At 57.6% G+C, this 19,606-nt stretch overlaps 1 protein-coding gene across 1 annotated transcript in view; it reads right to left on the bottom strand.

Annotated features, from left to right (window-relative positions):
• Nucleotides 1-19,606, bottom strand: part of MYH7B (myosin heavy chain 7B) — a 29,938-nt gene that overhangs the window by 111 nt on the left and 10,221 nt on the right. The window contains exons 13-41 of the mRNA XM_062009334.1: nt 18,304-18,422; nt 17,359-17,508; nt 16,950-17,120; nt 16,098-16,277; nt 15,878-16,010; nt 14,970-15,046; nt 13,421-13,508; nt 12,844-12,961; nt 12,199-12,322; nt 11,783-11,919; nt 11,130-11,385; nt 10,489-10,731; nt 9,957-10,133; nt 9,483-9,628; nt 8,860-8,950; nt 7,285-7,674; nt 6,440-6,566; nt 5,913-6,031; nt 5,478-5,674; nt 4,184-4,533; nt 3,149-3,273; nt 2,743-2,858; nt 2,445-2,637; nt 1,690-1,893; nt 1,454-1,579; nt 1,171-1,341; nt 774-878; nt 321-416; nt 76-213 (exon numbers count right to left, since the gene is read on the bottom strand). Coding sequence (XP_061865318.1) covers nt 76-213; nt 321-416; nt 774-878; nt 1,171-1,341; nt 1,454-1,579; nt 1,690-1,893; nt 2,445-2,637; nt 2,743-2,858; nt 3,149-3,273; nt 4,184-4,533; nt 5,478-5,674; nt 5,913-6,031; nt 6,440-6,566; nt 7,285-7,674; nt 8,860-8,950; nt 9,483-9,628; nt 9,957-10,133; nt 10,489-10,731; nt 11,130-11,385; nt 11,783-11,919; nt 12,199-12,322; nt 12,844-12,961; nt 13,421-13,508; nt 14,970-15,046; nt 15,878-16,010; nt 16,098-16,277; nt 16,950-17,120; nt 17,359-17,508; nt 18,304-18,422 — 4,667 coding nt within the window. The remainder of the gene's footprint in view (nt 1-75; nt 214-320; nt 417-773; nt 879-1,170; nt 1,342-1,453; nt 1,580-1,689; nt 1,894-2,444; nt 2,638-2,742; nt 2,859-3,148; nt 3,274-4,183; nt 4,534-5,477; nt 5,675-5,912; nt 6,032-6,439; nt 6,567-7,284; nt 7,675-8,859; nt 8,951-9,482; nt 9,629-9,956; nt 10,134-10,488; nt 10,732-11,129; nt 11,386-11,782; nt 11,920-12,198; nt 12,323-12,843; nt 12,962-13,420; nt 13,509-14,969; nt 15,047-15,877; nt 16,011-16,097; nt 16,278-16,949; nt 17,121-17,358; nt 17,509-18,303; nt 18,423-19,606) is intronic.

Here is a 19,606-nt window from a genome sequence, read left to right as displayed (position 1 = left end):
AAAGCCCAAGAGTGCTTTGGTGAGAGGCTGGGCTGGGCACAGGGAGCCTGTGGCAGCCCGCGGGGCCGGGGGTACCTTGGAGCCGATGACCTCCCTGGTGCGGGCGCGCAGCTTGTTGACCTGTGTCTCGGCGATGTCCGCTCGCTCCTCCGCGTCGTCCAGCTCGTGCTGCACCTTCCGGTACTTCACCAGGTTGGAGTTGGCCTGTTGCTCCTGGGCACGGGGGAGAGGGCAGAGCTGGGTGCACAGAGCCCGGCGGGGCCTGTCCCGGGGCCGGGCAGCGCCGCGTCCCAGCCGGGGGCGGCAGCAGCGGCACTTACCGCCTCCTCGAACTGCCGCTTGTAGCTCTTGACCTTGCTCTGCAGCTTGTCGATCAGGTCCTGCATCCGCGTCAGGTTCTTCCGATCCTCCTCAGCCTGCGAGTGCCCCGGGCCCGTGAGCAGGAGCCGGCCAGAGCCCCCCCAGCCCTGGCTCTGATGGCTCCGGCGGTTGCAGCGGCGCCTCACGTACAGCGAGCACCCACCTGCACCCCGACACAGCCCCCTGTGCCCGGGCTCCCCCTGGTCCCCAGCACCCCACTTAGGAGGCGCCAGCAAAGGGGCAGAGACACAGAGCAGGTGGGTGTCGGGGCAGGAAAAAGCCCGTCCTGCTCTCGTCAGCCCCAGCACAGTGCCCAGAGCAGCCGGGGCTGTGCTGGGCTGGAGTACAAGGGAGAGCTGGGGGTAGCACAAGGGAGAGCTGGGCTGAGTCCTGCTGGGCTGAAGCTGCTTTACCTGGTAGCTCATCTCCTTGATCCTCCGCTCGTACTTGCGAATGCCCTTCTGGGCTTCAGCCATCTTCTTCTGCTCCGAGTCCAGCTCTCCCTCCAGCTCCCGCACCTGCAGGGGACAGAGACCAGCTCAGCACTCTGCTCCCTCACACCAGCCCCAGCCCGGGGCAAATCACACTCCCTGGAATGGGAGAAGCCACAGCCAAGGCCAATCCACCCCAAGCAAGGGCTTGGAGCTGGGCCCAGGCTTGCAGGTGCTCAGGGGACTGTCCCTCACTGCCCAGCCCCAGAGGGATGGGACAGAGCCCATGCCCTGGAGAACCTGGTGCCACAGGGGCTGGGGCAGCGGCAGGGGCCCACTCCTGGGTGGCACAGCCAGGGAGCTGCCCCTGCCTCCTCACCCTGGCCTCCAGCTTCTGGATCTGCTTCTTGCCCCCCTTGAGAGCGATTTGCTCGGCTTCGTCCAGGCGCATCTGCAGGTCCTTGATGGTCTGCTCCATGTTCTTCTTCATCCGCTCCAGGTGCGCGCTCGTGTCCTGCTCCTTCTTCAGCTCCTCTGCCATCATGGCAGCCTGCAAGGCACAGAGGCATCACCACGGGGCCAGACACAGGGGCTGAGTGGAGCAGCTCCCAGACCATCTCCCCTCCTGCCACCCACCGGCCCCATCGCCACCGCGCCCTTACGTCGGTGATGGCTTTCTTGGCCTTCTCCTCAGCATTGCGACACTCCTGCACCGCGTCCTCCACCTCACCGCTCAGCTGCGAGATGTCGGCCTCCAGCTTCTTCTTCTGGTTGATGAGGCCAGTGTTCTGCAGACAGAGCAGGGCAGCGCCACGGGTCACCACGGCTCGTGGTCCCCCAGCGCCCAGGCTGCCGCTGCCATGGCCTGGCAGGGCCCCAGGGGCCGGCGGTGCCTCACCTGGGAGTGCAGCAGGTTGACCCTCTCGGTGGCCTCCAGCAGCTCCTGCTCCGCCAGCTTCCTGCTCCTCTCGGCCTGCTCCAGGGCCGCCCGCAGCTCCTCCACCTCGGCCAGCAGCAGGTTGTTGCGGCGCTCCAGGGCAGCCGCCTGCTCCTTCAGGTCATCGTTGTGCCGCTGCGTGTCGTCCAGCTCGATTTGCAGGTCCTGCGGGGCAGAGCGGGCTCAGCGGGGAGCTGGGGCTGGCAGAGAGGTGATGTGAGGAGCTGGGGCTGGCAGGGGGGCAGGAGGGGGCTGGGGATGGCACAGGGGAGCTGGGGCTGGCAGGGGGGCAGGAGGGAGCTGGCGATGGCACAGGGGAGCTGGGGCTGGCAGGGGATGGCACAGGGGAGCTGGGGCTGGCAGGGGGGCAGGAGGGGGCTGGGGATGGCACAGGGGAGCTGGGGCTGGCAGGGGGGCAGGAGGGGGCTGGGGATGGCACAGGGGAGCTGGGGCTGGCAGGGGGGCAGAGGGGGACTGGGGATGGAAGGGAGGCAGGGAAGAGCTGGAGATGGCAGAATGGGACATGGGGGAGCTGGGGCTGGCACAGGGCAGGTGGGAGTTGGGGCTGGCAGGGGGGAGCTGGGGCTGGCAGTGGGGAGCTGAGGGGAGTTGGGGCTGGCAGGGGGAGATGAGGGGAGCTGAGGCTGGCAGGGGGGAGCTGAGGGGAGCTGGGGCTGGTAGGGGGGAGCTGGGGGCACAGCACCAAGCTGTCTGACCTTGATCTGGGCCTGGAGCTGCCGGACCAGTTTCTGGAACTCGGCAGCCTGGCGGTTGGCGTGGCTCAGCTGGATCTCCATCTCGTTCAGGTCTCCCTCCATCTTCTTCCTGAGCCTCACAGCCTCGTTCTTGGCCCGTGCCTCGGCATCCAGCGTGGCCTGCAGCGAGTCCATGGCGCGCTGGTGGTTGCGCCTGCGGGAGGGACGATGCGTCAGCCCCAGGGACTCCTGGCAGGGCCGTGGGACCAGCTCTGTCCCTGCCACCGTGGCCCAGCCTGTCCCCTCTCCACACACACACCTCAGGTTCTCAAACTCCTCGTCCTTCTCTGCCAGCTTCCTGTCCACATCAGCCTTGATCTGGTTCAGCTCCAGCTGGATGCGCAGTGTCTTGCTCTCCTCGTGCTCCAGGGCTCCCTAGAGGCAGCGGCAGCCGTCAGAAGGTGGACCCTTGGGGGTTGTCCCCAGGCACCCATCTCAGCCTGGCCCTGCTCCTCAGCCCAGAGCCATGGAGAGCAGAGCAGGTGAGGCCACCCCAGGGCCTGGCTGTGGCTGCACAGCTCCCTGAGCCCAGGGAAGAACCCCCTGGGTGCCCAGGGGTGCCAGCCCAGCTCAGCACTATCACCCTTGGGCTGTTGCTCCAGCACCAAGGTGGGCTCTTGAGAGCACTGAGTACATGCAAGTGTCAGTAGGAAACAAGGACTCACCTCAGCCTCCTCCAGAGCTGCCTGGATATCACTCTTCTCACTCTCCAGGGCTTTCTTCAGCTTCTCCAGCTCATGAATGGTTTTGCCACTCATACTGATCTGGTCAGTCAGATCAGCAATTTCCTCTGCCAGGGATGGAAGGGGGTTTGGTCAGGAACAAGTCTGTGGGGTCAGCACCACTCAGGTGACACTCTCATCCCCCTGCCCAGGTTCTGCTGATGTTCCCCACAGCCCCTTGGAGAGCAGCTTGGGGACATTTCTGCAGTCAGGGTGAAGGAGAGGGCATGGGAGAGACCCCAAGGACTCCTGCAGACCTGCTTGTCCAAGAGTAATCCCCCAAGCCAGTGTCATGCCACAGTCACAAGGCACTTGTGACAGCAAAACACACACAGGACAGGGAGGTTGAGATTGGAGCTGAGGCAGAACTGTTTCCCTGAAAGGGGTGTGAGCCCCTGTGCCAGGCTGCCCAGGGAGCTGGGGCAGTGCCCAGCCCTGGAGGGATCCCAAAGCCGTGGAGCTGAGGTGCTGAGGGCCAGGGGTCAGCGCTGGGCTGGGCAGGGTGAGGGGAGGGCTGGAACTGCAGCAGCTTCAAGGGCTTCACCAACTGATAACATGTGGGCACGTGTGGGAAACCAGTAAAGATAGGAGAGATCCAGACTGGCACAATAGTCTGAAATGTGATGTGGAGAGAGAAGGCAGATGAGATTTCAGCAGAGATGGGCGAGGTGCTGAGGCTGGGGCAGATGGTGGCACGAGCAGGCCCAGCACCACGAGCAGGCCCAGCACCACGAGCAGGCCCAGCACCACGAGCAGGCCCAGCACCACGAGCAGGCCCAGCCTGGCGAGGCAGGCAGCAGGCACCGGCCCAGAGGAGCAGGCTGGCCACGGCTGCTGCTGCTGCTTCATGTTTCCCACCTCCCTTCCCGTCCTGCTCGTGGGGGGAGTGTGAAAAGCCATCAAAATGACTCTGTGATCGATGCCCAAGGAGCCCCTGCGAGCAGGGACCCAGAGGGCAGAGCTTCAGCCCAGTCCTACCCTGCAGGTTCTTGTTCTCTCTCTTGAGGGTCTCCAGGTGGTCCAGGGACTCCTCATAGGCATTCTTGAGCTTGAAGAGCTCGGTGCTGAGGCTGCGGGACTCCTTCTGTGACGCCTCCAGCTCCGCCTGCGTCTCCTCGTACTTCTGCTTCCACTCGGCCAGGATCCTGTCGAAGTTGCGCTGCTTCTTGTCGAGGGCGGCGCAGGCGGCGTTGGCGCGCTCCAGGTCCACGGACAGGTCCTCGATCTCGGTCTGCAGCCGGTGCTTGGTCTTCTCCAGCGAGGAGCACTTGGCGTGGGCGGCCTCCACGGCCTCCTCGGCCTCCTGCAGCCTCGCTGCCAGCTTCTTCCTGCCGTGGCGGCGAGGGGTGAGCTCCCGGCCCCACGGTTCTTCCCAACCCACTGCCCAAACTGCCTCAGCCTGGGGGCTGGGAACCTCCTGAGCTTCCACAGGGACAAGGGCAGAGTCCTGTCCCTGGGGAGGAACAAGCCCCTGCACCAGCACAGGCTGGGGGTGACCTGCTGGAGAGCAGCTCCAGGAGAGAGATCTGGGAGTGCTGGCTGATAATAAACTGAACATGAGCAGCAACGTGCCCTCGTGGGCAAGAAGCCAATGGCAGCCTGGGGGCAGCAAGAAGAGTGGTGGCAGCAGGTCAATGGAGGTTCTGCTCCTCCCTTGCTCTGCCCTGCTGAGGCCTCATCTGCAGTCCTGTGCCCAGTTCTGGGCTCCCCAGCTCAAGAGGGACAGGGAAGTGCTGGAGAGAGTCCAGTGCAGGGACACCAAGATGATCAGGGGATGGAACATGTGTGTGAGGAGGAAAGGTTGCAGGACCTGGGGCTGTTCAGCCTCGGGAAGAGAAGCCTGAGGGAGAATCTCATCAACACTTACAGTATGTAAAAGGTTTATGTCAAGAGGATGGGGCAGCACTTTTTTTTCTGTTGTCTCAGATGACAGGACAAGGGGTGATGGACAAAAGCTGGAGCAAAAAGTTCCACTGGCACAGGAGGAAAAACCCCTTTGGTACTGAGGTGAGGGAGCCCTGGCCCAGGCTGCCCAGGGAGGGTGTGGAGGGTAATTCTCAGGAGGTTTCCAAACCCACCTGGACACATTCCTGTGCCCCCTGATCAAGGGGAAGCTCCTTTAGCAGGGGGGGTTGAGCTGGAGCAGCTCTGCAGGGCCCTTCCCACTCCCATCACTCTGGGATTCTATGATTCTGTGATTCTATGAAAGCCCTGTCCTTGAACAGCTCAGCCTTGAGCTACCTGCAAGGAACAGTCCTGCCACAAGACTCACTTGGCTTCCTCCAGTTCCTCTGTCCTCTGGATGGCATCTGTCTCATACTTGGTTCTCCACTGGGCCACTTCTGCGTTGGCCTTGGACAGGTTCCTCTGCAGCTCACTCTTGGCCTCCACCTCCTCCTCGTACTGCTCCCGCAGCAGGTCACAGTCGTGCCGGGAGGCTTGCAGGGCATGGGCCAGGGCGTTCTTGCTCTGGAGAAGAGAGAGCTCATGAGAGGAGCAGCTGTGCCCAGGCTGCAGGACAGTGGCCACAGTGGCAGGGGTGAGGGCAGCAGGAGGGAACTTCTGTTTCTCTCAGGTAAGAGCTGCTCATGGGGCTTCTGTGTGCAGGAGCTGTGTCCAAGAACCTGGGCCACTGCCACAGTGGACACACATCCCACTCCCCAAGATCGGTGTCATGCAGAGGTCAGCCATGCCCTCAAAGCTTTACCTTAGTCTCTTCCTCCAGCTGCCTCTTGAGTTCCTCAATGTTCTGAGTGAACGAGGTCTTGCCACGACTCAGCTGGTTGATGAAGGATTCTTTCTCCTCCAGCAGCCGACTGAGCTCACCTGGGTTCAGAGACAAAACAGCTACTTTGGGGCAAGAGCTGCAATCTGCATTATTGCATGCACTGCCCCAGCATCTGTGGCCTGCAGACCTCCAGCAGTCCCAACCCTACCCCCAGCCAGGCACGCTGAGGTCATTGGGCAGAGGAACAAGCATCTGAAGGCACAGTGGAGCAACTCCTCCTGCTGCCTGGGATCACAGCACAGCCTCCAGCACCATTAGCATCCCCTTTGCCATGCCGTGTGGCACCTCTGCAAGGCCTGAGTGGAGGCACAACAATGGGATCCCACTCCCCTCCACTCCAGATGGAGCTTCTGCTCTTACTGCTTTGTCCATACGAGAAGGAGGAGAATCTGGACCATGACTCCCCCACTCAGGCCCCGGGGCAGGCCTTGTCCCTGGGGACGCACCGTTCTCGGTCTGCAGCCTGCCCCGCTGCGCGCTCACGTCGTTCAGCTGGCGCTGCAGCTCGTCCACTTTGGACTTGGCTTCGCTCAGCTGGTCTTCATAGGTGCGACACAGCTTCTCAGCATTGGCCTGAAAACAGCAGACAAAGCCTGGTGAGGCCCAGCTCTGCCCAGGGAGCAGCAGCCTGGGAACCTGCTGCCCTGCTCAGCTCATCCCAGGGCACCCCATGCGGAGAGTAGGAGCCTCCCAGAGCTCCCGTGTCTCTGCTGAGCCAGCAGTGTCTGTCTGCAGTCAGTCTGCCAAGAAATGTCTTCCCAGGTCCTCCAGACCTGACTAGGGCAAGCCAAACATCCTGCAAGCACTACCATGGGAACACACGGACAGAATGGTGAAGGTGGGAAGGGCCCTGCAGAGCTCCTCTGGTCCAAGCCCCTGCTGAAGCAGGTTCCCCTCACTCAGGGGGCACAGGAATGTGCCCAGGTGGGTTTGGAAACCTCCTGAGAAGGAGCCTCCACACCCTCCCTGGGCAGCCTGGGCCAGGGCTCCCTCACCTCAGCACCAAAGCAGTTTTCCCTTAAGTGGAACTTTCTGTATTGCAGCCTGTGCCCGTTACCCCTTGTCCTGTCCCTGGTTGTCACAGAACAAAGACTGGCCCCAGCCTCTCCACACCCACCCTTTAGGTATTTATCAGCACTGCTGAGATCTACAGCAACCAGCCATGCCCAGTGAAAGAGGGACTCAGCCACAGCAAAGCTGTCCCTGGGACAGCAGACCACGGTGACTGCGACGGCGGCCGCACCGCGCTGACCCTGAGCCCAGTCTGCCCCATCCAGACCCCCATGCCCACCTTGTTCTTGGTGAGATACTCGATGTTGGATGACAGGTCGTCCACCTCCATCTTCAGCTCGCTCTTCTCCTTCTCCAGCTTCTGCTTGACGCGCTGCAGGCTGTCGATCTGCTCGCCCAGCTCGGCCGTGCTGTCAGCCTGCTTCTTGCGCAGCGCGGCCGCCGTCGCCTCGTGCTGCAGCGTCGCCTCCTCCAGGTCCCGGCGCAGCTTCAGGAACTCGGCCTCACGCTTCTTGTTCATCTCCAGCTGCGTGGCCGTGGCTCCCCCGGCCTCCTCCAGCCTCTCGCTCAGCTCCTCCAGCTCCCGCGACACCTCGGCTCGCTGCTTCTCCACCTTGGCTCTGGCAGCGCGCTCGGCCTCCAGCTCCTCCTCCAGCTCCTCGATGCGGGCCTGGCAGAGACAGAACCTGCCTGAAAGGGTCTCCTCTGGTGCTGGGGAGCAATAAAGCACCAGCCTGGAGGAAATACTTGGGCAGTTTTGAGGTTCTTGGGGGCAGGACACTGAGGGGCTGCAGCATGGCCAGAGCTAGGCACAGAGCTGGGGAAGGGGCTGGAGCACAAGGGGCTGGGGAGGGGCTGAGGGATGGGGGTGTTGAGCCTGGAGAAGAGGAGGCTGAGGGCAAACACACAATGATAGAATCATTTCAGCTGGAAGAGACCTTTGAGCTCATTGAGCCCAGCCTTTGTCCTACTGCTTGTTACTAGGGAGAACAGACTGACTCCCACTTCACTACAACTTCCTTTCAGGTAGAGAGTGAGAAAGTCTCCCCTGAGCCGCCTTTTCTCCAGGCTCAACAGCCCCAGATCCCTCAGCCCTTCCTCAGATGAGATGTGCTCCAAACTCTTTCCTAGCTGGGTAGACCACAAGTGACAGAATAAGAGGAAACAGCCTCAAGTTGCCCCAGGGGAGGTTGAGAGTGGAGCTGAGGCAGAACTGTTTCCCTGAGAGGGGTGTCAGCCCCTGTGCCAGGCTGCCCAGGGAGCTGGGGCAGTGCCCAGCCCTGGAGGGATCCCAAAGCCGTGGAGCTGAGGTGCTGAGGGCCAGGGGTCAGTGCTGAGCTGGGCATGGTGAGGGGAGGGCTGGGACTGCAGCAGCTTCAAGGGCTTTTCCAACTGAAATGATTCTATAATTCATGCCTGGTGCTCCTTGGCAGCCTGTTTTGCAGAGCTTCTGCTCTCCTGTGTCCCCTGCCACCAGGAGCTAGGGTGACACTACCCTCCTTTCAGTGAGAAGCCTCCATGCAAGTAGCCTGAGCTGGGGGAGGATGTCTCTGCTGGGAAAAATCCCAACACATTAGAGTTGGATCTCCAGAGTAAGGTTTTAGATGAGGATTACATGCTAGAAGCTGTTCCTCCTCCTGCTGCTGCTGCTACCATTCACCTCAAATAGTTCATTTTTTAATCTTCAGCCCATCCCATTTTGGCAGAGGGCTTTGCTTCTCCTAACAATGCCAGCCTCTTCCATGGCTCTTCTGCCAAGATGTCCCTGTGCTCAGAGAGGGACTGGCCCATGCAGATTACAGCTGATGGAAATTTAGGGCTCCTGGACTAGTGAGAACAGTTCTTCCCACCATACCTGGAGCTCCTTGATCTTCTTCTGCAGCTGGGCCTCAGTCACTTGTCCATCTTCAATCCTTGAGTTCAGTTGACTCATTTCAAAGTCCTTCCTGTACAGAAAGAAGGCAGAGCCTTTGGTCAGACAGTGCTGTCCTGCCAAGTCCCTCTGGCCTCTGAAGCCGCAGGAAGATTGTTCCCTGCACCCAGTTCCAGAGGACAAACCAACCAACCCACACAGGAAAGGGACTGCAGGGGCAAGCAGCAGCAGATGGACTGCTCTGAGGGGCTGACAGTGGCTCTGAGGTCCCTAACTGGTGTTCTCTAGTTCCCCAGCAAGAGTGAGAATGGACTTGTAGCTGCTGTCCCAGCTCTGCATTAGGATCCTGCCAGGCAACTCTCTCCTCTCCAACCCCGTGTGTAGAGGCTGCTCTGCAGCTCTCTGATCTATTGGTCTGTGCACCTGAGGAGCTCCTCAGCATCTCTGCATAGTGCCCAGGAAAACTAAGGCCACATTTGGCCTGGACTGATGCCACCAGCAGCCACATCCCAATAGCCCTGGCAGAGGCTACATGGCCATTGGATTTAGAGGTGGGTACTGGCCTGGCAAAGCAAACACAGCCCAGGCCTATGTCACACACTCACTTCTTGAGTTTCTCCTCCAGCTGCTGTTTGTCATTCTCCAGATCCATTATAGAATCTTGTGTCAGCTTCAGGTCTCCTTCAAGCTTCCTCTTGGCTCTTTCCAGGTCCATGCGGACTTTCTTTTCTTGTTCAAGAGAACTTTCCAGCTGGAGAACGAAGAGAGACAGGCTAGGGAGGGAAAGGAGCCTCTGTGGCCCCAGCCTTCCCCATGTCCATTGCTGTGGGAACCTCACCAACCCCCTAGGTCCAGAGCTGTTTCCCAACTGGACTCCAGTCCCGTTCCCTCAGCCCAGGGCTGCTCTCCATGGGACCCTCTGGACCACCTCTTGGTTCAGGGGCAGTTTGTCAATGGGGCTGTTCATCAACTGCCCATATTAACCAAGGGTCCAATAACAACCCTCCCTCCAGATGCTGTTCAGGGACAGCTTTTGGGCTCCACCTCCCTCGTTTCACTGGCACAGGCCTATCACTCACATCATCCACTTGCTGCTCCAGTTTGACCTTGGCTTTAGTCAGCGTGTTGACCTTGTCTTCCTCAGCCTGCAGGTCATCCAGGGCCTGCTGATGGGCCTCCTGCAGTGCTTTCTTCTCCTTTGTCAGCTTGGCAATGATCTCATCCAGGGCAGCCATCTCTTCTATCAGGTTTTTAACCTGGGGAAGTGTCACAAATTAGGTGCCTCTTCTGACAAACAGGGGAAGCAAAGCCAGTAGCCTGACCCATGAAAGGCAGGAGCCCATGATCAACAGCAGCTTGGCCCCACAGCAGCAGCAGCAGCCAGCCCCTCTGCCCTTGGCCAGCCTTGTTCCATTTGCCAGTGCCCCATATCACTTGCCATGATCACAAAGAACTCTTGCCACTGCTGTGCAGTGAGGCACAGCACACCAGAGGGTTTTGCCCTCTCCCACACCATTTTTTCCCTCTGCTTTCCCCCTGACATTTCTCTTTGATGCCCCCACAAGCACAGAGGCCCCTGGGCACTGAGGTTGTGCAGGGAGAGGCAGTTACCTTGTTCTCTGTAGCATGCTTCTCCTTCTCCACCTTGGCCAGTGTGATCTCCAGGTCATCAATGTCCTTCTTCAGCTCTGCACACTCATCCTCCAGCTTGCGTTTCTTGGCAGTGAGGTCGGAGTTCATCTCCTCCTCGTCCTCCAGACGCTCTGTCAGCTCCTTCACCTTGGCCTCCAGCTGGATCTTGGACTTGATCAGCAGGTCACAGCGTTCCTCTGCATCTGCCAGGTTGTCTTGCTCCTGGGAGAGGCAGAGGAGAGGAACAATACTACCAGTAAGCACGGCCAAAGAGCTAACTGCAACTGAATTTCCCAGAGGAAGGAAACACTGGGCTGCCACTCAGAGATGGCACAGATCAGCCACAGCATGGTGAGCAAACACCCTGAATCCCAAGGTGAGCAGATCAGCCCTTCCAGAGCCAGCAGAGCATGAACCCCGTGGCAGCCCTCAGGTGCCAAGTCTGGGACACTGCTTTGGGTCTGCACCTCGTCCAACATCGTGTTTCAAACAGATCATGGCAACGAGAAGGTCTCAGAAGTGCAGGAGGCTGAGGGAGGCACTCAGCATGCCTTGCTCCTGCCCGTACCAACAGACCCTGCACTATCTCTACACTTGCAGAGAGAGGGAGAAGCACTCACTGCCTGAAGCTGGAGAGCCAAGTCGTTCTTCTCCTGGATCATGGAAACCTGCTTCTCTTCCAGCTCCTTCCTCTTAGCCTCGGACTTCTCCAGAGCCTCCTTCAGCTTCTGGAACTCCTCCTTCAGGTTGGACATTTCTTTCTCAGTCTGAGCAGACTTGAGTAAAGGTTTGATCTTGAAGAACAGCTTCATCCAGGACCAGTTCTTGACAGCATTGAAGGCCCGGATGTTCCACTGGATGGTGTAGAGGGCTTCCCTGGAGGGAGACAAGCACAGCATCAACATGGGTGCAGATTCCTCTCCTCCCATCCTCCCTGAAGCAGAGACCTGGCTTTTGCAGGCCTGGACACGATCCTGTTCTCCACCAGCTGGACAAATGGCAGCATGTTGAATGAATGGCACATTGTCTGAACATTAGAGGGACAGGTGGTGTGGACTGGGTGTCAGGTCTCCTCCCTCTACATCCCTCTGAACCTTCCAGTGGCAACCAAAGGCTCCCCCCACCTACAAACACGACTGACCCCATGCCAGACTTCTCCCAGGTCTGCCTCCATCCCTCCAAGACAGGCCAGCCACAGGCAAACTCCACAGATCAAACCCAAGGAACAAGGAGGGAAGATGCTCACAAAGTTCCTCCTGCCCCCAGACTCTACCTCCTGCTGATGATCTTCTGGTACTCGATGCGCATGAGGTGCCCGCGGATCCTGGCCTGCAGCATGGTCAGGATCTTGGCCAGACGCTCATCCCGCATCTCTTCCAGCAAGCCCAGCAAGCCAGCCTTGAAAAACACCTGCAGGCAGGGCAGTGAGGACAGAGTTAACAGCACAAAGGACAGAGGCCTCAGGGGTACCACAACCAGCCAGGCAGAGCTGGGCTACAGGAGGCCCAGAGCAGTGAGGGCCACACGCTGCAGCCTGCACTGGCATCTCAGTCCTTCCAAGAGTCCCTTCAGGGGCTTCAGTAGGGCTGTGGCCAGGCAGAAGGCAAGCTGGGCATGGAGAGCAAGCTGGGATTGCAGGCAGACAGAAGGGCAATGCCTCCCATCCCAGGACCAGCCACTCAGTCTCACCTTGGTATGACCAAACTTGTACTGTGAGTGGTCCAGTTCCAGGGAGCTCAGCAGCTTCTCTGTGGCCTTTCTGCTGTCCACAAACTTGTCATCTGGAATGGCTGTTGGGTTCAGGATACGGTAGCTGCAGGGACAAAACAGAGGGAGGACAAGCACAGAGTTGGGGTCTGTCATCATCCCTGTACCCTGGTCATTCCAGCTCCCCCTGGAAGCATGTCACTGCAGCACAGGCTGGAGCTGCGTATGAACCAGGAGCTCCAGGGCACAGCATGGGCCATTCTGCAGAGCAGACACCAGGGAATTCTGCCAGATCTTGGTCCCTGAACACAAGGAACACTGTGCCTGGTCAGACTCAAACCATGCAGGGTGGATGGAGCCAGCCTGGAGACCATGAGGATGCCAAGGGCAGAGAGAAATCAGAGCTAGGATTGGACAACCTGAGCCTTGCCTCCATCCCCCTGCCCCAGCCCTGCATCCAGCACCTCAGGCACCCCCAGCCCTGCTGTCTCATCACGCCTGGCACCACAACCCCAGCAGCACAGCAGCCCAAGCTGTGGTGGTTCAGAGCAGCCCTGCCCAAGCTGGGCAGCAGCTCAGAGCCAGGGCAGCCTGTGTCCCCTCAGGATGTGGGGCAGAGGCAGTTACCGCTGCTTGAAGTCTGCGTAGAGGATCCTGTTGGGGAATCCCTTCCGGCAGATGCGGATCCCTTCCAGGACACCGTTGCACCGCAGCTGGTGCAGCACCAGGAAGGCATCCATGGCTCCTGAGGAACAGGAGAGATGGAGCAGACACTCAGCCCAAGAGGACAGGGGAGAGGGAGCTGCAGCATGGGCCTGAACTCTGGAAACTGCCCGTGGGTCTGAACACAGGGGTTAAGATGTGCTGTGGGCCTGTGCTGAGCACCAGGGCTGCAGCCTGGGCTCTGGCTGGTGGGAGCCAGCCTGAAAGAGTCTTGAGTGCCTGCCATTGCACACCAGTGCAAGGCAGCCCAACCATCAAAGCACAGCCAGAATGGGAGCCTGGCAAAGCTCATTCTCCCCAGTGGCAGAGACCAGCACAGGTCACAGGGCTTTCCACACTGAGACAGGGTCGAGTTTCAGTGGCAGCAGAGCTGCTGCAAGAAGAGTTTTGGGGAGAAGATGGGTGTCAGAGTCCCTGGCAGCTCCCACAAGTGGATGTCACCCAAGGGAGCTGCTGGGGTGCTGCCTCAGTCCAGGCATACCTGGGGTCTTTGTCTCGTTGGGGATGATGCAGCGGACGAAGTGGGGCTGAGTGGAGCGCAGGTTGGTCATCAGCTTGTTGAGATTCTCCTGTAGGGCAGAGACCGGGCATGAGGCACCAAGTGACAGCTCTGCTCCCCTATAACACTCCTCACCAGCCCCTCCCTGCCATGGGCAGGGACAGAGCAAATACTCAGAGCCCCTTTACCACTCTGCATGGTAGAGGGGGAATTTCCTGCTTGGCTGCTCTCTGTGCTGTCCTGCCAGGGGACACCTCCAGCCCCATGGTAGGACCCCTGCCTTCTGCCAGGGAGGGAGCAGTGGCAGAGGGCACTGGGCTGGCAGATGTGCCAAAACATACACCAGAGAGGAGCCAGATGCTTCCCTAGTGTTTGTAGGTCAAGCTTTGCTGCAGAGGAGAGCCAGGCCACAGTGCTGAGCATATTCCTGGCACCCAGCTCTGCTGGTGCCAAGCACCCTGCAAACCCAGTGCAGGCATCCACACTGGCTGCAGTCCTCATCTCACTGGGTTTTCCCTGCACTTCCCAGTGCTGCCCATGCCCTTTGGCCATGACAGAGGGCTCTGCTCACCCCGCCTGGGCCTCCTTTTCTCTGTAAAGCAGGGCTCAGGTCAAGACATGGCCCTGCCTTTTCTTGCAGGAATAGCATCTGCACCCTCAATCTTTCCAGGGTGCCTTCCTCTGCTCAGACAGGCTCAGCCTGTCCAGGACCAGCTTGGGAAGGGAATGGAACTCCTTCCCACAGCTCCATGTCAGCTTCTTGCCATAGACACCCTTTCCCCAAGGCCCGTGACTTGGACGTGCCACGTCTGTGTGACACAAGTGCTGCCCTCTCTGAGCACCTTGGCACGAGGCTGCATGGCAGGACACAGCTTTGGGCTCACACACCCTTCTGTGCTGCTTTCAAGTTGCTTAAGCTCTGGAGTGGACAAATAACTCCTGTGGTGAGGATGGGAATGGGGATGTGTGTTATTCTGAGCTGCAGATTAGCTCAGGTCCCTTCCCTGGGTGGGACAGCAGGCAGCCACCTGCCCAGACACCTGTAAGATCCTCCTCCATTTTCTTCTGCCCAAAGGCTGTCCTTCCCGCTGACAAGAATGAGGAGAGAAGTAGCACAGACTTAAAGTGATGTTCATGTAATACATCATCTAAACATCACTACAAGTCTTAACTGCCGCTCTCCCAAAGGCCAAGGAGCCGCCGGGAAGCACAAGCATCGTCACGAGGGCAGCAGCAGCACAAGCCCCAGCTCAAAGGGAGCCCTCGCTCTGCTGGAGCCTCCTGCCCTTCCCTAAACAGCTGGGACACCGCCAGGCATGGGCACAGGGCTGGGAATCTGCCAGGCATGGGCACAGGGCTGGGAATCTGCCAGGCACGGGCCCCTTGCATGGGGACAACAGGGTGTGAGGAGCTTTGGCCTAGTGGTGGTCCTTGAGGACCTCATGTGCAAGATACCCCAGAGTCCTGGAAGGGAAAGGGGACTGCTAGAGGGACACTCTGAGCATGGCTGTGATGAGGGGCTGGCTCTTACCTTGTGCAGCTGTGACACTGTTTGGAAAGAAGCTGCCTTTTTACGTTTCTCCTTGGTCCCTGGTTTGTGAGGTTCATCTGTTGGGTTGAAATATTGGTTCATTACATCAGCAAAGCCTCTGCTTTGCTTGGAGGACCCAGGAGCATCCCCCAAACACCCCTGAAACTCTCACAGCCCCATGTGTCTGTAAAACAGAGATGGCAACACCCTGCTGCAGAGCAAAGCCACAAACCACCAAAACCATCTCCCACAGAATCACAGAATGGAGGAGGTTGGCAGGGCCCTGCAGAGCTCATCCAGCTCAACCCCCTGCTAAAGCAGGTTCCCCTCGATCAGGGGCACAGGAACGTGTCCAGGTGGGGTTGGAAACCTCCTGAGAAGGAGCCTCCACACCCTCCCTGGGCAGCCTGGGCCAGGGCTCCCTCACCTCAGCACCAAAGGGGTTTCTCCTCCTGTGCCAGTGACATTTCCTGTGTTCCAGCTTCTTTCTGTCACCCCTTGTCCTGTCACTGGCCACCACAGAACAAAGACTGGCCTCATCCTTTTGACAACCACCCTTTAGGGATTTCTCAGCATTGACCCAACTTTGGATGCTGCTCCTCAGCTTTTGGTAACAGGAGACCCCTTCACGTGTCCCAGATCACAAGGCCACCAAAACAGCTCTACCACGCCACACATGTTCAGTCTGGTCTTAACCACCCATCTAAAGCCCCCTGGCCAGCACTGCAGGTCTGGAGTGCCCACGTACCCAGGTCAGAGAGGATTCTAGGGATCAATGTAGGTCTTCCCTTTGCCCAGGCTGTTAGGTGCAGGAATGCTGCACTAACAGCTGAGTGTGGGGCTGAGGAAGCTTTGCTGCAAAGGGAGGGAGAGACAGAGGTCAGAAAAGGAGTGAGATTGCTCCTCACCTGAAGCAGAGCCCACATAGTTCTCATAGAGGGAGGCCAGGAGCTTGTTTTGGGATTTTTGGAAGGTGGCCACCACTGTTTCATTCAGAGGGTCCTTGTTCTTGTCCAGCCACCCAACGATGTTGTACGGCACCTGTCAGCAGAGGAGCAAGACAAAGGTCAGGGGAGCCCTGCAAGGGGGAGGGGGTGGGTGCTGGGGGGGTGCTGAGCAGGGACCTACCACACCAGCATAGTGCACCAGCTCAAAGTGGGCCTCATATTTCCTCTTCTTGTCTGGCCGTGGCTTCTGGAAGTTGGGTGACTTCCCGAGGTGGTTGTCGTAGAGTTTGGCTTTGAATGACATGTCAGAGGCTTTTGGGAACATGCACTCCTCTTCGAGGATGGACAGGATTCCCAGTGGCTGCAGGGAGAAGGTGGTATCAGGAGGTCTGAGCTCAGTGTTGCTCCATCTCATGCCAGAATGGGGGTGCCTCTCTGTGCCACTCAGCAAGGTGAGGCAAGGCTTGACTTTGGGAAACCCCGTCCTCAGTCAGGCAAATGGTGCAAGACACTGACTACAGAGCAAGTTAATCACCATATTCAGGCTTCATCTGACTGGCCAGGCCTGCAAGACCTGGGGGCTTGCCCAGGTCCATCAGACTGTTGGGAAGGGGAGATCCTCCCCAGAACCCTCACAGGTTGGCTCCTTTCCAGACAAGAACAGTGAGTTTCCTCTGTGCAATGGTGGAGGTCTTTTCTGCAAGCTGCTCTGAATCAGCAAGTACTCAGGTAAGAGGCACTCAGGGGCTGCAAGTGGATAGAGGCCACTGTTCTCTGGAGGAAAAGGCCACACTGAGTTTTGTGGGTAGGATCAGAATTTCTGTGGTTACCTAAAGCCAACATTTGTGTCAAAAAGGACTCAAAGGGCTGGAGGCTCTGAGCTGCAAGTGTGCAGAAAACAAAGTTGGGCACTTGCCACCAACTGGTGAGGGAATAATTTCATTTCTGGTATCAGAACACTCCTCAGTGTTTCAGGCTGGCAAACAAGCTGCCTACCAGAAGCACCATCCCTGTGCCCTGACTCAGGCTTTACCTTCTCAATCAGATCAATGCAAGCCTGCAGGTCCAGGCCAAAGTCAATGAAGACCCATTCGATGCCTTCCTTCTTGTATTCTTCCTGCTCCAGGACAAACATGTGGTGGTTGAAAAACTGTTGCAGCTTCTCATTGGTGAAGTTGATGCACAGCTGCTCAAAGCTGTTGAACTGCAAGAACAAAACAAACCTAATTTAGAAGCAGTAGCTCCAGATGTGAAGGGAAGTCCTTCTCCTGTTTTCTCTGGGTGTAAAGAGTGATCTCTGCTGGGCTCAGGTGGATTGCTACTAGAGCAGGTAGGCAGGAATCATTGGAGGTGTACTCCCATCAATGGAAGAACAGTCCTTGGGAGCTGCCTCTTTGCTCCAACATTCCCCCAGAGCCACTGCAGGGGCCTGAAGAACTCACATCAAAGATCTCGAAGCCTGCAATGTCCAGCACCCCGATGAAGAACTGCCTGGCCAGCTTGGTGTCCAGGGTCTTGTTGATCCGAGTCACCAGCCACTTGAACATACGGTCATAGGTGGCTTTAGCCAGGGCTCCCACAGCATAGACAACCTGCCAAAGCAAAGCAGAGAGCAGGTCATGAGCACCTGTGCTTCTCCCTGCTTTTCTAGGAGCTGAGGAGAGGCTGAGAGCTCCTCTTGTCACACAGACAGACAGATCCAGGGAGCTGATGGTTACAGGACATGCTCCAAGGTAAGGTTTCACATGTTCACAAGTGTGTTCTCGTGCCCCTGGCCCATTCTCAGCCTCTAAGGTCTTAGAGTCTGTCTGAAGTTACCTTCTCAGAAGTCTTGTGCATGGCAGGAGCCTACAGCTCACTTTGGGGAAGACACCAGCTCCTCCAGGCTTCTTGAGTTTCACTCAAGGACTGACTTGCCCTGGGTTTGTGTTCCTAACTGGGATGTGGCTCTAATCTAACAACCTACATTTGTGGTGCTTGTCTCTCCCACAAGACCAGTTCAGAAGAGTTTTAGGTGAGTGTTTAGGTGGCTTTTCTACTTTGCAGAGCTGAGCTCTTCATGGGAGTGTGACTGTCTCCGAAGAAGATCCTCAGAAACTGGATCTCTCTGGCTATGACCCAGCCCACACTTTGAAGACACTGCACTGAACCTCCAGCCTTGGTCAATACCCAAAGTTATCTGCCAGCTCTGCCACCAACTTTCCCAGCTGCTAAAAGCCAGTAACTGTGGATACACCTTCTCCTGCTGCTCTGGAGTGTTCTCCTAAACCCAAGAGAGTGAACTGAAGCAGGAGTCACTCTGTGCAGAGTCACACTGTGCAATGAGCCTGGCTGGAGAGGAGTCTCATGCCAGGGAGAGCAGGGAGCCCCTGCCCTGGCACACTCACCTGCTCCACGTTCTGACCTTTGGTCACATACTCATTGCCCACTTTTACACGAGGATGGAGCAGCCCCTTGATGAGGTCAGCTGAGCTGATTCCCATGAGGTAGGCAGCTTTGTCAGCACCTGTAAACCAGGACAAAGGCAAAGAGCAAAGTATAAAGTGAGAGGCGAGCAAGGAAAAAAAGGAAAGAGAAGAAATTACCATCTTTTCTGCTGATCCATGCTAACAGTACCAGTTCTCCCACCTGCTCCAGAGTCTCTTCCAGCATCTAGTGTGATTTCCCATCCTGGAGGGTGTATATTGCATTTAAAGTCTGGACCTCCTGCCTGAGAAGCTACTGTTTGGAGGAGGGAGATGGCCACAGCAGATCTGCTCCACCTTATCAGGTGCTTATCAGGTTTTTGAGTCTTCTGGATCTGGGGATTTATGCACTTTGCAATGAGAGCTTGGATCCCCATGCAGTGAATCTGAACTGACCACAAGAGTGGTGATTTTCTTGCTTATCTTTCATAGGCTCCTAACAGCAGATTGTAGCTAGAAACTCACCTCTGTAGGGAAATCACTGCTAGATCAAAGTCTTCTTTAATTCCCAGTTAGCAGCTGAGTCCTGTGTTGACATTGCTCAGGCAAGGGGAACCCTTCCTTCATCAATATGAGCCCGACAAGGTCTGATCCAGGCAGTCATTCCTGCTGGATCCCTGCCTCAGCTGATGTACTGCTACTGCTTAAGCCTTCAGCTAAGTGATAGGTCTCCTCTTCACCTCCTTCCACATGCTGGAAAGTCCTACTCTCATTAAAGCTTTGCTCTGTTGTGTCTGGGAGCCAGATATAATGCAGCAGTGCAAAAGCAATAGAAGACACTTGAGCTCTGGCTTTTCTGACTGTCCAGGTTTGCTCTGCAGCCTGACTGTCCTCTTACAGCTATGGTTTGCCCTGGATTTTCCCAAGCCACAAGCAAGAAAAAAAAGTATTAGACAGTGACTGTATCCTACTCTAACCATTCTATGGATCCTACTCTAACTGTTCTTCAGGAGGCTGTGACTTGAGCAGGTCTGTGCAGTCCTGATGATGGCCTGGCTGCAGTTCTGTGTATGACCTGCTCTGGAAGGCTGTCTAATGAAGTGTAAGAGAAGAGCTGATGAAGGGCAGAGGACTGAGCAAGGTGAAGCACAGCCAGGGTGTGACAGGCTGTGATGTTTCTGAATCAAGGCTGATGCAGATCAGACCTAGTGCTTGCAGAAAAGGCTGTCCTAAATGTGCCCATTCAAGGCCAAGCCCCTTTGTGCACCTACAGAAGGTCCTAAGA

This window comes from Colius striatus, chromosome 16 (assembly GCF_028858725.1).
Source record: "Colius striatus isolate bColStr4 chromosome 16, bColStr4.1.hap1, whole genome shotgun sequence".
NCBI classification, from domain to species: Eukaryota; Metazoa; Chordata; class Aves; order Coliiformes; family Coliidae; genus Colius; species Colius striatus.
Note: the sequence above shows the minus strand (reverse complement) of the source record. Positions and strands in the feature narration are given on the sequence as shown.